The sequence below is a fragment of the Cucumis sativus genome, chromosome 5 (genome assembly GCF_000004075.3).
Source record: "Cucumis sativus cultivar 9930 chromosome 5, Cucumber_9930_V3, whole genome shotgun sequence".
Classification (NCBI taxonomy): Eukaryota; Viridiplantae; Streptophyta; class Magnoliopsida; order Cucurbitales; family Cucurbitaceae; genus Cucumis; species Cucumis sativus.
The window spans coordinates 29,111,003-29,126,375 of NC_026659.2; the positions used below are offsets into that span (position 1 = coordinate 29,111,003).

A 15,373-nucleotide genomic window follows, 5' to 3' on the forward strand; every position below is an offset into this window, starting at 1 on the left:
TAAAGTCTATTTTTTATTGGTTGGAGAGCGACAACAAGATAAGATGTGCATGGTACTACACTAATTAGTATGTAAACAAAAAACAATGTTGCACGTAATAATTCGTTTTTCTTTCTTTTTCACTAACGACCATAAACTTCAAATGATATTAACGAATATAATAGAGATCATAAAACCCTAACAAAACTCTAGATGACAAATCTATAAGTAAATATGGTGCCCAAAGTGCCAAACAACTTACATGATAACATTAATGTCTTGGATTAAATGAATGAGAAAAAAGAGAATAGATGTTGGGATGTCTCAATCTTTGATGGATAGGGAGGAGATTGCATACATGTGTTGGTTCCTGAGAAATCTAGCGGTGACGATGATAAATTTAAAAATCTAGTACCAGTAGTGGAAAATTAGAATTGCGAATTTGAAAATTATGTTGAAGTTTTATGAACATGTAAATTTTGAAAACAATTTTACTGTACTCTAATTTTGAAATACATCATTCTAATCGATGATAAAAAAAATGTTGTTGTTGATGTTGAATTTCAAATTTACAGGATGGATGAATCCAAAAACTTAGAAAATATGTTACGTCAATATTTAAGTTAAGTGTATTTCGAAACTAAGTTGGGAATAATGTTATCAGTATATTTCACTTGTAATTAATTAAATAAATAATACTTTTTATCTTCTACAAGCATCTATATAATGTTAAAGGTATTCGTCTACGGGTGTCGATCCCTCATTTTGTAGTTACTTTCTCTTGTTCTTGTGAGACGTTTATTTTTCCTTTTCTTTTGTTTATTTTTTCTTGTTATTCTCTCTCATTCAACTTCTTTTGATACTCTGTATTAAGATTAGTTATCCTTTTAGTTAAATAAGTTGTTACTTTGTTATATCGATTAAATAGCCGTTGTAACCATTTGAAAAAGCCCATAATCATTTACTTCGCTATCTAAAAGGCTCCCCTGGATAAGGCTTCCTCATTAAGCCCTTTGTTTCCTTCCAGCTCCACTTTTAGTGATGCATACTGTGCCTCATGTCTTGATACAAGAAAATTCACTGCTAGTTTTTGTGTCTTCTTAGGAGATTTCTTAATCTCTTAGGAAATCTAACAAGCAAACAACTGCATCACGCCCATCTGTTGAAGCTGAATATTGAGCGTTGGCTGCCAAAGCAAGTGAATTTACATGGATTGTTCAGTTACTAAAAGATTTACACGTATTCACATTATCTCCTCGCTGATTTTCTGTGACAACACTGCAGCCACACATATTGCTTCCAATCCTGTCTTCCACGAAAGCACAAAGCATATTGAAATAGGTTGCCACTTACCGGATAGTTAAGGAAGCAATAAAGTTGATGCTTATTCGAACACAACACCAAGTTGCTGATATATTCACTAAAGCATTACCTATCTCTTCTTTTACAACCCTACTTTCCAAGATGGGGATCATTAATATCGTAAAGCCATTTTGAGGGGAGTATTGAGATTAGTTATGCTTTTAGTTAAATCAGTTGTTAGTTTGTTATATATGTTAAATAGCAGATGTAACCATTTGAAAAAGCCCATGAATAAGGCGCATGAGCTTGTATATTCTTATTGGCTACATATAGCTAAAGTCATTCATTAACAAAACTAGAGCAGATTAATTTAGTGTTGAGAGCCTTAATACTCTGTTGTCAAGCACTCAAATATGTTAATTTTCAGTCATTTGTCTTATTGGATGAATTATGCTTAATCCGTTAATGCTGCAGAACGAGGCAGGCGCCATACAGAGAGACAACAAGACAAAGAAGAACGTTCTGCGTGAGAGAAGGAAAGGAAGCGAGAGAGCAGAGAGCAGAGAGTTAAGAGCGTACTAGCCATTTCCCGAGCAAAGGAAAGGAAGCACTCAAATATGTTAATTTACCATTTCCCGAGCGTACTAGCCATTTCCCGAGAGAAGGAAAGGAAGCACTCAAATATGTTAATTTACAGAAAGCAAGAACAAAGCGATAGTTTTACATATATGCCAAAGAGCAAAAAGTAAATAAGACATGGCTTTTAAAATCGTGGCATTTGTCAATTTAATCCTGTAGACAAGTGTCAGCATCTTATTGCAAACTACACCGGTGAAGGCACAGCTACTCCAATTAATAATTCGCTGTTCAAGAAGAAAAAATCACGAAAATCTATAATTACTCGGTCACATATGGCTTTTCATATGTCCGTGTCAGATCCGGCGATCTCAAAATTCAACGGCTGAACTTCGTTCGCCCACGTGGAATTATGAATTAATCAGTTTAAAAATATAACCGCATGTTAAGGAACCGTTTCTTTTCTTTTTGGTTTAATCTCTCATCATCGAAATCTAAAACTTAGTAATTTCCGTTCTCTCTGTTTGAACTCAAAATGAAAAATTTCTATAATTTTCTCAGTTCTTGCTGCCGTTGTTCTGCAGAATAAAAACCTCGGGAATTGCTTGGAAATTTTCTCTGTTCTTCAACTTTTTCTGCTCGTCATCCGTTCATTTCTGCTAAAAGGTTCGGTATCGACTGCCGATCAATGTTTGCCAATCATATATTTATTGCAATGGTTCCAATTATATAGGAAGGGATTTTGGTTTGTAATTTGAATGGGCTTTTGGCTCGATCACGTATAAGGTTTGACGTTGTTGCGGTAGAATTGTCTTTTAATTTTACGATTATTTTCTCAATTGAGTTTCGGAGATCTGAAACGGAAGTCTTGCCTGAGGCTTCTTCTTCTTCTCCTTTAAATTCCGGTTTTGCTTGATTGGCGATAAAAGTGTATAGCGTTGGGGGAATGTATTATATGTCAATGTTTTTTTTTCCTAGGATGAACCAGGATGGGTAAATGTGAAGAATTGGATAAATTTAGTTCTTCAATGCTATGTATTGTCCATTTATTAGTTCAATAATTTAAGTGCAACTTTTCTATATTAAAAAAAGTGCAACTTTTTGTTACATACGCTTCCCTGAATAATGTGAAGTTGTTTAGGCTTCGATTTCTTCTCATAAATAAGAAAGGGGCAAGGGAAAAAAACCAATGTCCTGAATTATTGACAATTCCGCTTCTATATTCTGGGTTATTTTCACAATCCGAATGTTCACAGCCCGTTTCCAAAATTATACATAGTTCCTATTTTTCACAAAAGAAACATCTTTATAAACTGCATATAATTATATATATTTCTTACTTTTCATTAGAAGAATTATCTTTATAAACTACATTATTTCCAAAGTTTTGCTGAATGAAAATTAGGTTTTATGTTGTTTATTTTACCTACAGAGTTTTTATTTTTATTGGGTTTTTAAATCGAGTTTCTTCTTCCTGCACACCAGTCGGGGATTTGTTGAATAGAATTGGTTCTTTAAGGATATTGATTATCAACCTTTGGTTTAATTTTTTCAGATCGGATAATTTCACCTGAAGAAGTTTGTTGTAATAGTGATTTTCTTTAGAAATTGGTTTAACTATGGTCACAGTGGAGAATACAATAAATAAGAAAGAAGATCGTCTACCTAGAGAAGCAAGGGAGATTTTGCAGTCATTGGCTATCAAGTGGGGAGATGAAATTGATTCAAGTGCATTGCAAATGATCCCTTTGAAGGGAGCCATGACCAATGAGGTCTTCCAAATCAAGTGGCCGACTAAAACAGAGGATGTCTCAAGAAAGGTTTTGGTTAGGATTTATGGTGAAGGCGTGGACGTGTTTTTTAACCGAGAAGATGAGATAAAGACATTTGAATTTATGTCAAAGCACGGGCAGGGACCTCGGCTTCTAGGGCGATTTTCAAGTGGCCGAATTGAAGAGTTCATCCATGCAAGGGTATACAGGTTTTATTTTCTTAGTAATGATGCTTTCATTTTGGTTTTAATCTTCATCAAAATAAAAATCAGATTAAAATGATGTCACAATCACAAGTAGAACAGTTGATAAAATACTTTTGAGGTATGATAAGTTTGTGAGACGGTGATCTCTTATCTTTATTGTTTTGTTGTATTGGAGATCCTATGTTGCTCAACAACTTCCTCCTTGATTAACGTAGGATAGCAATTTGACGAGTTTTGTGCCACGATGCTAACCTTACCCATGTTTTTAGCTCCTTTCTTCAACCTGGCTTGTTGATAATTTTTTCCTGGCAATTGGCATAGCATACTTATGCAACTTCTAACTTGTTATTGCATATCTTTTTAAGGATCCGTTTGATAATGTTATACGAAACAGCATAACATACATTTCGTTGTGTTACCTGCATAATTTGTATCAGGCTAATGGAATTTAACATGATATTAGCACCTTTTATTTTCTAAAGGCAGAACACTGATTTTTCTTCTTATAGTTCTGGTCTTGTCTTGTTCATATGTTTATCAGACACTATCAGCTGTGGATCTACGCGATTCAGAAATATCTTCCCTTATAGCTGTTAAAATGAAGGAGTTCCATGATCTCAATATTCCAGGTTCAAAGAATGTGTGTTTGTGGAATAGATTACGGTATGACACTTTATGAGCATATATTAGTTCTGTCTTTGCTCGTTATAACTCTCATGGTTCTTTTGCATGTATGTATTTATTCTTTTGAATCTTCAGAAATTGGCTAACTGCTGCCAAAAAATGTTCCCTGCCTGAAGAAGCCAAAGCCTTTCACTTGGATTCTATGGAAGAAGAGATTTCTATATTGGAAAAGGACCTCTTGGGTGATCGTCAAAGTATAGGTTTTTGCCACAATGATCTACAGTACGGAAACATAATGCTAGATGAGGAGACGAGATCAATAACTATAATCGTAATATTCTGTTTCTACTGGATTTCAATTTATTTGCTGTGGTGTGTGGAAATTAATGAAGTAGTTGAAATGACATAAACTATGACAGATTTTTTTGCTTAGATTTTGTTACATAAGGCTCGTTTTGGTTTGATGAATATTAATCCAAGATTGATTCTCTAAAGTTAATCAGTCATGAAGACATGAACATGTTACCGTTGCTTGATCCATTGCTAAGTTAGGTTTATTTATTTATAACTATTATTATTGTTGCTTGAACCCATTTACAAGTTTACTCGTTTAGGCAAGAGAATATGGATTTCAGTCACGTTACTCATTTGATTTTATAATTTCCTATCACAGGATTATGAGTATGCAAGTTATAATCCCATAGCCTTTGACATTGCAAATCACTTCTGTGAAATGACAGCTGATTATCATACAGATACTCCTCATGTTTTGGACTACATCAAATATCCGGGTATGTTTTGTATAACTCTATCAGTATGCTTTTATGCACTTGGTCTTGATTGAAGGGCAATATTGACTTCTTTATGCTTAACAGGTTTGGAGGAGCGCAAAAGATTTGTTCAAATATATCTGAGTGCTTCAGGTAATTTTATAACATTTTCTATAGAATCGAAATTAACAAGGGATAAAGTAATCAGCAGCAATATCCAGTTCTTGGTCGTAGAAATGCAAAATACTGCCCCTTCCCAAGTCCAAGTAGTTCTTGGTTTTGTTTCCTTAGAAGTTGGATCTGTTTTAATTAGTGCAACAAATGTTGGGTGTGGATATTTCAACCTCCAATCCCAATGAAAGGGTTATATTCTAATTATTGCTAAGCTAAGCTTAGGTTGGCTTTTTAGTTAGATTTTACTATATTATTTTGTTACCAATTTGGATTTGACTCCAATATCGATTGCATCTATTTTTTTTAAGTACAATACGAGTAGGGGATTTGAACCGCAGTCCTTTTAATGCATCTGTATGCCAATTGAACCTAGTTCTATTTAGCACTATGACATCTGTTTATAGCTGTCAGATGGACTGAAGTAATTGGTACTTTATTAGTTTTCTCATTCTCTTCTTCGCTTGTTGCCATTCCCCGCCTTAAATTTCTGGGCCCTTTCAAATTACTGGTGTCTACCATTTAAGGATTACCCAATTTGAGTGATGGAAATTAGATGTTCTCAAAGATCAAAGATGCATTTTGTATGGGCTTATATCGTTTTGAGAATTGAATGACTTGAGCTACTAGTTGATTTGGGACCTCAAATTATGTTCACACATATGCAGGTCATCAACCCAACGATGCTGAGGTGGAGCAATTAGTCCAAGATGTTGAGAAGTATACTCTTGCTAGCCATCTTGTCTGGGGCCTCTGGGGAATAATATCGGTAATTTTGTTCTCCAGACATGTCTCACTATGGTTATTAGCCTTAATCACACTATCTTTTCAAAATGTTATGGCCGTTTTATTTTGTGCTAACTGCTAAGTAAGTATTTCTGTTTCCTAATATGTAACATATTTGCATATTTGTGATGTTATTTTTCGCATGTATTGCAACAAGATACACCAAATATTTGCATTCATGTTCGATACATATATTTTGCTTCTAACTAAACTCCTGAACATCCTTATATCATTGATTCATACATGTTCTCTGCAGGAGCATGTGAACGATATTGACTTTGATTACATCGAATATGCGAGGCAGAGGTTTGAACAGTATTGGTCCAGGAAACCTGATCTTCTGGGTCAAGAGAAAGTGACTCGTGTATAGTTGGTGAGTTTTTGTTTCCATGTGAAAATCAATAGGAACGTTCGTTTTTGGTTTTGAGGATTCCATGTAATGTAAGGTATTATGATTCCTTTATTGACTTTCTGACGAACTTTTGTATTTGACATCCCTTGTTGAGGGTCGCTCCATATGAATAATGCTGTGTAAAAGTAAATGAACAGATAAATTTTCTATCATACCAACAAACTGAGTCACGATGTTAATAAATCCAATCCTATTAATATGTAATATGTTTCATTGCACTTAAGTTGTATCTTGCCTTTCATTCGAGTAATGATGTTTTTCTATTAAGACGTGTAGATGTGGGGATTTGAACCAAAATTTATTTTTTTGGACTTCAATTTGGATGTCATCCTAGAATGTAATGCACAGTTTATTTTCTAGTTTTAAAGGACATTATGGAAAAAATTGAGCTTATTGTGGTGATTAATTACTTAGACCAGTTGATGACCATTTGGACCTTTTTCTTTGTAACAAATTTGTTTTAGAAAATTGAGAATAGATGCTATTTCCACTTACTTTTTTTCCGTTTGTTATCATATCTATATTTTATCTACAAATTTAGGAGGGCTGACTAGGGATACAACATTTTACTCTAAATTAATTAAGGATAGAGCAAAAGTTTAGACAAATTGCAAACATGACAAATCTTAAGTACGACATGTGCTAGGAATATAACATTTTACTCTAAATTAATTAAGGATATAGCAAAAGTTTAAACAAATTGCAAATATGACAAATTTTAAGTAAACACAAGGTTAAAGACCAAAATGTCCCTACCACTGCGTATTTTGATTTCAAAACAAACTTTCTACGATTTTTTCATCAGTTTTCCTTCCATCTTCAACGTTTTTTTCGATTTCTCCACTTCATCATCTACAAACTTGGTTGCTTTTCGTTTGAAATCATAAGTTATTTTCGTTTTTCGATATCTTTGTTTTTCATTTGGTTGTAATCTTTCTGAAATAAATTTTCTTTCTTTCTCTATTTCTTTGAAATCGATTTCTTCATTTTCTGTTTGATTATGCGTTGTTTGTTTTTTAATTTGTGTGTTGTTACTTAGGGTTAAGGTCTATAAGTGATGTTTATATCACTGATAGACTTGACGGATGTTTAGTTTGTTTGCGTTGGGATGTTAGTAGATGATTTAGTTTAATGTACATTTTTATGTGATGTTCAGTGATATGTTTCTATCTTTGATAGACTTGGAGGATGTTTAGTTTGTTTGCATTAGAATGTTAGTGGATACTTTAGTTTAATGTACATTTTTTATGTAGTTGTTTCTATCAACTTGAAGAATGCTTAACACTTTTTGTGTTGAATTGTTAGTAGATGTTTTAATTAATGTGTAGTTTTATGTGATGTTACTTAGTGTCTATCAGTGATATATTTCATCTTGATAGACTTGGAGGACGCTTAACTTGTAATTTGCGTTTGGATGTTAGTAGAGACTTTAGTTTGATGTGCATTTTTTATGTGATGTTGCTTAGAGTCTATCAATTATATGTTTCTATCACTGATAGATTTGAGATTTGGAAGATGTTTAACTTATTTGCATTGGGATGTTAGTAGATGCTTTAGTTCAATGTGCATTTTCTATATGTTGTTGCTTATGATCTATCCGTGATATGTTACTATTACTAATAGACTTGATAGACTTACTTTAGTTTAATGCACATTTTTTAGGTGATGTTGCTTAAAGGTCGCCTGTCAGTGATTTGTTTCTATCACTTATAGACTTAGAGGATGTTTAGCTTGCTTGCAATGAGATGTTAGTAGATACTTTAATTTAAATGTATTTTTTTTTTTTATCTATTGTTGCTTAGGGTCTATCAGTGATATATTTCAATCGTCAATTAGACTTGGAAGATGTTTAGCTTGTTTGACTTAGAAAGTTAGTAGAAACTCTAGTTTAATGTGTATTTTGTGTGGGATGTTGCTATGGTCTATCAGTGATATGTTTGTATCAATGATAGACTTGATGGATGTTTATTTTGTTTGCATTGGAATGTTAGTAGATAATTTAGTTCTATTAGTGATATGTTTTCATGAACTTGAAAGATATTTAATATGTTTGTGTTGGGATTGTTATTAGATGTTTTAGTTTAATGCCAATTTTTTTATTTGTTGTTGCTTATTAAGGGTTTATTGGTGATATATTTCAATCGTTGATAGACTTGAAAGATGTTTAGCTTGTTTGACTTGGAAAGTTGGTAGAAGCTCTAGTTTAATGTGTATTTTTTGCTTATGGTATATCATTGATATGTTTCTATCACTGATTGATAGATTTCGAGGATGTTGAACTTGTTTGTGTTGGGATATTTAACTTACTTCTTCGACATGCTAATATGTTTTAAGTTTGTGTGTTGTTCTTTAGGGTTATGGTCTATTAGTGATACGTTTGTAACAGTGATTGACTTGATGGATGTTTAGTTTGTTTGCATTGTGGTGTTAGTAGATAATAGTTTAATGACATTTTTATGTATTGTTATTTAGGTTCTATCAGTTTTAGTTGATGTGCATTTATCTATGTGATGTTTCTTAAAGACTATCAATGATATGTTCTATTATTGATATACTTGGAATATGTTTAACTTGTTTGCAATGGGATGTTAGTAGATACTTTAATTTAATGTGAATTTTTTGCGATGTTGCTTAAAGGTCTTTCAATGATTGGTTTCTATCACTTATAGACTTAAAGGATGTTTAGCTTGCTTGCAATGAGATGTCATTAGATATATACTTTAGTTTAGTGTGTATTTTTTATGTGTTGTTGCTTACAGTCTATTAGTGATAAGTTTCTATGACTAATAGACTTGAAAGATGTTTAGATTGTTTCCATTATAATATATATTTACAAATCTTAATTCAATATTATCATTTCAGGTCATTCAATAAAAGAAAGAAAAAATGAAAACTATGAAAATAGCGAAGAATGTTAAAAATGTTAGGACGTCGAAGAGACAACTTAATCTATGAAATAAAATGTTGGACAATGCAAAAGATTAGAATATTGCTAGAGACAGATTCATCTGTCCCTAATTTTGATTTGCAACTCTCTCATTGAGTAAATGAATATTGTACTATATTAGTTTTGTAGATATTTCATGATAGAAAAGATCAATGATAAACTTAACATTTTTTTTTATTTTGTTCTATTTATATAGAAAAGTGTTGGATCACAAGTTGAATATTGCAAATTATGCCCCTTTATATTCTTAAATAGTCGTGACTCTTCAATGGATGTTAAAGTTTATTAATGATAAACCAACAGTGAAAAACTTCATAGTCACATTACCTTTTCATATTTAATTATGTGTCTTTTGTGTTCCCATTGAGAAATTGGTATTATACATGTTGAATCATTGCAAATTAGTATTAATTTGTGCATTTTATTGAGAATTTTTTTTGTTAATATATATGTTGAAGTCTATCATTGATAGAAGCTATCAACGATAAACTTCATAGTAAGTTCTATAACCGATATAAACTATCAGCTAAAAATTAAACTCCATTATGACATTACTTTATATTACTACTTTACAATAAGGTAACTACTACTAATAAAAAATGTTCTCTATCGTCAAGAAAAATTATTCTTATCAACAACGTAACGTCACATCATTTTGTGACAAACACGATGACAATGACTACATTTTGATTACTTTTCTTCTCATTAATAATTTTCTTTGTTGTTTTCGTGGTCCTTTTGCTTGACACTTTCCAAATAGAGGTAGGCTTACACTCATACATTGACTAATCATAATTCTAAATTACTACAATAATAATAATAAAAAAATCTAGATATAAACAGTTTATCATCCTAGTGTTATACTCATAGCATTGATAGAAGATAGAGTCTATCATTGATAGACTAATATCAGCGATGGACTAAGATATGAGTCTATAATTGATATACTATTATCAATGATGGACTAAGATACGAGTCTATAATTGATAGACTACTATTGGTGATAATTTAGGATATCAGTGATGCATTAGGATACAAAGTCTATCACTGATAGACTAATATCACTATGCTCATATTAACTAATCTAACCATAATCTATCAGCGAAACTTGTATTCATCAATATTTTTTGGAAAAAAAAAAACTAAATTTCTTTTAACCTAAAAACGTAAAAGTAATAAAAAAATTCATAATATGCTCAATTTCTATAAAGTCTCAAACTGATGAAGTCCAATACAAGTAAAACTAAACACATTAAAACCAATTGAATTGAACAAAATCAACCTACGGTGATGAAATTAAATCAAATTGTAAAGTTTGGATGAAGTCAAAATTTTAGAGAAGAATCACATCTGAAAACAAATATCAAACTGAGATGGAAGAAAATCGCAGAGAATGAAGAAATAATCTTAGGGTAGGAGAAAATCACATAGAAGTTGGAAAAGAAACGATGGTCAAGATGAAGAGGGGAGAAAACAAGAAGATGGAGAAGGGAGAAAAAGGCGGTGAAGATGGAGAATGAAGAAAATCGTGGAGAATATGGAGAAGGAGAGAAATTCGTGGAGAATAAGGAAATTGTGGAGAAATGAAGTTTTCTTTTAAAACAAGGCAATTTTGAAATATTTTAAAAAAGAATACAAAAGTTGCGATATTTGCAAATTGTTTAGAAAATTGCTATATGCTCAATATTTTATGCCAAAAGGGTTTCATTATAAAATCTCAATTTAGTATAGGTTTGAGCCTATCAACTTTATACCATTTATATAATATATATAATTGAAATAATATCGATACCAGAAGCTAGCGAATTGAAGAAATAGCCTTCGATTCTCTCTAGATCTAAATTCAAGTCTCACTCTTTACCGATTCATTATAAGAAATGGACAAAAAAATATATCTTATAATGAATAAAAAATATAATTTAAAAGATATACAAAAATAAAAAACAAAAAGAATATTTTTAAAAATAACAAAATAAATTAAAATATTTATAAGCTATAGCAAAATTTTGGATTATATCAATGATAGCCTTATGAATGACGATGGATGATAGAATTTGCTATAAACACTAAATATGACGTAAAATTTGCTATTTTTAAAAATTAATTTTATGAATATTCCCTTCAAATATTTTGATCAATAGTTTATATTTTATAATATTTTATTTGTTCAATGGATGTTAGCCACGCTGGTGTTGAATATTTTTTATTGGAATTGTTTACTGTACACGTATTTGGGGACAGAAGAATCCATTTTCAAAACGAACCAACAGTATACGGACACGTAATCCTTCTAAATCCCACTCAATTCCCACACCACAAAACAGCCATCCCAGTGTAAAAAGATCTCGTCTCCCGAGGGCAACAAGTTTGAATCTTCTTGAACTCTCATCTCCGTTCTCTGAAATCACAAGCAGATTTCCCAGGAACCGATACGTGCTTTGGAGGATGATGGCTTGTGCTTCACAGACGCTGATTGCTGCAAATTCATGCTCGTTTCCGAGCCATAGAGCCATGAGAAAGTCGCAGAGACTCTTCAGTCAAAATACTTCCAATCTAGTTTTAACGGTCAGAGCTTCGTCTGAAGATTCCGACTGCAATGTCGACGAATGTGCCCCAGATAAAGAGGTTAGCCGCCTTTTAATAATTCGCAATGCCTTCTGAACCGATTGAATTTTGTCTAAATCTTTTTAGGATTGATTAAAATATGTAATTCAATGTTTTAGGTGCAGCTAATTGTTCACTTATTTTGTATACTGTAATCTAATCCTTTTTAAATAGTTGTTTACCAAGAGAAATTTATTAAACAAATTTAGGGGCAACATTGATGTTCCGATTTGAAAGAGGAGGTAGGTGTTGACTGATGGGAGGGGTTGATTGAATTAGTAAGGTCGTAGGCGCGGTCGTAGTAGGTACAGTTGGTGCCGGTGGAATAATCTCTTCACCGGAAGTTCCAGAGCTTGTCACCCTTAGAAGAAATTCTTTGAAGAAGAAGCCTTGCAGCTGCGATACTATATTGTAAATGGAAGAATATAGAAGCACGTAAAGAGAAAAGCGCAGAAAAGCTCATTGAAGAGCAGTATTCATTCCTGAGAAAACTAGTGCCACATACAAGAGCTGATAGGACAACAAATAATGTAAAAGAGAACTGAAAATACAATAAAAAAATAACTGAAAGATCCGAGATAACAGAAAAGAAATACTGAAAACATATAAATGAAAAAAAATTCTTATCAGGATTTTATCTATTTGATTGATTGAATTGTAGAATTTTATTAATCTGAACTTCAATCGTACATAAACCAATTGTTCAGAAGGAAAAATATAGTCTTGAAACTTTTCATTCCACTATTTATTTGGTGCTTCTTCAGTAAAATTACTTTCCAAGTCTACGACTAGTTGTCAAGAGTTGAACCCACAGCCTTTCTTTTTTTAAGAATGAAATTATGCTTACTAGAATTAGTGGACTTGACAAAAAAAGATTTACCTAATTTTCTTTCCTTTTCTATCATAAGTTGTTTTTTTCTGGGTACTCGAGTTTGCACCTAACTCAGTGTCTATTTTGCAGCCTACTATTTGGTATGGAGATATTGCATGATAGGCACACAAGAAATTTTAAGATAATTGGTGTTGTACTAATTTGAAACTGGTACAAAATGCCTTAACGGTTCAATGCCTATTGCAATGCAGGTCGGGAAAATAAGTATGGAATGGCTAGCTGGGGAGAAAACTAAAGTGGTTGGGACATACCCACCGCGGAGAAAAGGATGGACTGGCTATGTAGAAAAGGACACTGCTGGACAAACAAACATATATTCCATTGAAGTAAGTTTGAATTTTCCAATGATTTAAGACTAAAGTTCTATTTCTGGGTTATCGGCTCTTGTAGAATTTGAATACAGGAATCTGTCTAGATAAAAAGGAAACTTGTTGCAACGTAATGCTGATACAAAACTTTATGCTCATTTATAGTAGAATTTGAATACAGAAATCAGTGTAGGCACAGTGTTTTAAAAAGTCCTCTCGAATGTGTTCCTTGGCGCAGCTAGGCTCAAGCCTAGATCTGGCACCTTGACTTGAAAAGGCGAGGCTCGGCTCACATAATAAAGTACAGCTTTTGTGAAGTCCCAAAGGCTCAAAGCTCTAAGCTTGGCCTTTTTTGTTATTTTTAAAAATTAGTAATAATTTAGCAAGTCTAAGGGCAAAATTTCTTAGGTTTAGTATCTTCATACTTTTCAACTATGTTTACTCTTCTTAATGTAGCACTTTTTTATATATAGTGCTCCTCAGTGGTTGATTGTTTCTGTTTTTTTTTAAAAAATATATACCATCGGATTCTGATCTCACCGGCTAATGTTCGGAATAGTAACTATTTTATTTATGATATTATTAAGCTTTTAAACATTGACTCTATCTATCATTTTTTAAGTTTATTTTGTAACCATTTTGTTTTTGGTTTTTCGTTTCTACAAATTAAGCCTACAAATATTCCTCTCCACCTTTATTATCGATTTTCCATCTACATTTTAACAATGTTTTAAAAAACGAAGCCAAATATTGAAAACTAAAAAGAAAAGAAGTTCTATAGAAAGTTGTTTATGTAATTTGAAATTTGACTTAAAATTCAATTTTATATTTAAAAAAGATGTAAATTATTGTAAAAAATTATGCAAACTGAGCTGACTAAAAACGAAATTGTTATAAAAGAAAAAGTGTATTTCTTAAAAAACTTTAGTTTATATTATTGCAATTTGGCTTAACTAATACGAGGAAACAAACATACTTTTCTAAAATATTAAACCAGAAACAAAATGCTTATCGATTTGAGGGAGGCACACGATTCAACTACAATTTCCTTTTTTCTTTATTTCTTTATTACTTTGTATGTTTAATAACCCTGGCTCTTTAAATTATGTGTACATACAGCCAGTAGTTTATGTAGCAGAAAGTGCTATAAGCTCCGGGACTGCAGGTTCTTCTTCTGAAGGAGCTGAGAACACACTGGCAATTGCTGGTGGAATTGCACTCATTGCGGTCGCTGTAGCTTCATCTATACTGCTTCAAGTTGGTAAGAAACCACCTGAAGTGAAGACTGTTGAATACACTGGACCCTCACTCAGTTACTATATCAATAAGTTCAATACACGAGAAATTGTCCAACCACCGGTACAAAGTGAACCCGAATCGTCCTCTCAAATTGACGGTGTCACTCCTCAAGTAACACAAATTCAAATTCAACCAGACATTCCTGCTCCTGAAGTAACGGATGTTCAAGTTGAATCCCAAACGACAGAGCCATCCTCTTCGGCCGTATCCAGTGCCTTGTAGGCTAATTGGACTAAATTTGTGTGAATTTTTTTTAGAGGTTTTACTTATATATTTATCCGTTATAAGGATATTGTACCTCAGCAATTTCCCTACAAAATGAAACATGGTGTTTGCTGATGTGTTGTTCTACAACCTGATTTTTTCTTTTGCTACAGTAGGGCCAAGTTAAATGTAGCATAAGCTTCAAATAAACTTCACCAAAGGGAGCATCCAAAATTTTCGAAAAATGGCCAAAACTATAACTTACAAAGAAACGATCAAATTTAGAATAATGTCAAAAAGTTTCGATAATTCACAACTAAGTATTAGGTGGTCTCATCTTGAGTAATATTAAAGTTTTTTTCCACAAAAGTTGTTTAGTGATGCCCATACTCAATTTTTATTTTTGTCTCAAAACTTGTCTTTAAATGACTTTATTTTTTCAGTTTTTATCTTGCACCTCCTTAGTTCAATGATTGTGAGCTGATAAGTGTGGGTTCATAATTTTGATATGATCAATGACG

General features: G+C 32.4%; 2 protein-coding genes across 4 annotated transcripts; both read left to right on the forward strand.

Annotated features, from left to right (window-relative positions):
• Positions 1-2,151: 2,151 nt before the first annotated feature.
• Positions 2,152-6,816, forward strand: LOC101215524 (probable choline kinase 2). 3 transcript variants are annotated; one of them, XM_031884965.1, is made up of 9 exons: positions 2,315-2,361; positions 2,442-2,523; positions 3,413-3,830; positions 4,377-4,498; positions 4,595-4,790; positions 5,133-5,250; positions 5,335-5,382; positions 6,069-6,169; positions 6,443-6,816. In XM_031884965.1, the coding sequence occupies exons 3-9, from the start codon at positions 3,477-3,479 to the stop codon at positions 6,554-6,556; spliced, it is 1,053 nt and encodes a 350-aa protein (XP_031740825.1). In that variant the 5' UTR covers positions 2,315-2,361; positions 2,442-2,523; positions 3,413-3,476; the 3' UTR covers positions 6,557-6,816. The 3 variants fall into 3 exon arrangements, with proteins under 3 accessions (XP_031740826.1, XP_004142378.1, XP_031740825.1); XM_031884966.1 differs by having other exon boundaries at positions 2,152-2,523; positions 6,069-6,268; XM_004142330.3 differs by having other exon boundaries at positions 2,153-2,523.
• Positions 6,817-11,873: 5,057 nt separating this feature from the next.
• LOC101215285 (protein MAINTENANCE OF PSII UNDER HIGH LIGHT 1) lies at positions 11,874-14,999 on the forward strand. Its single transcript, XM_004142329.3, has 3 exons — positions 11,874-12,170; positions 13,233-13,367; positions 14,469-14,999. The coding sequence occupies exons 1-3, from the start codon at positions 11,991-11,993 to the stop codon at positions 14,868-14,870; spliced, it is 717 nt and encodes a 238-aa protein (XP_004142377.1). The 5' UTR covers positions 11,874-11,990; the 3' UTR covers positions 14,871-14,999.
• Positions 15,000-15,373: the final 374 nt, after the last annotated feature.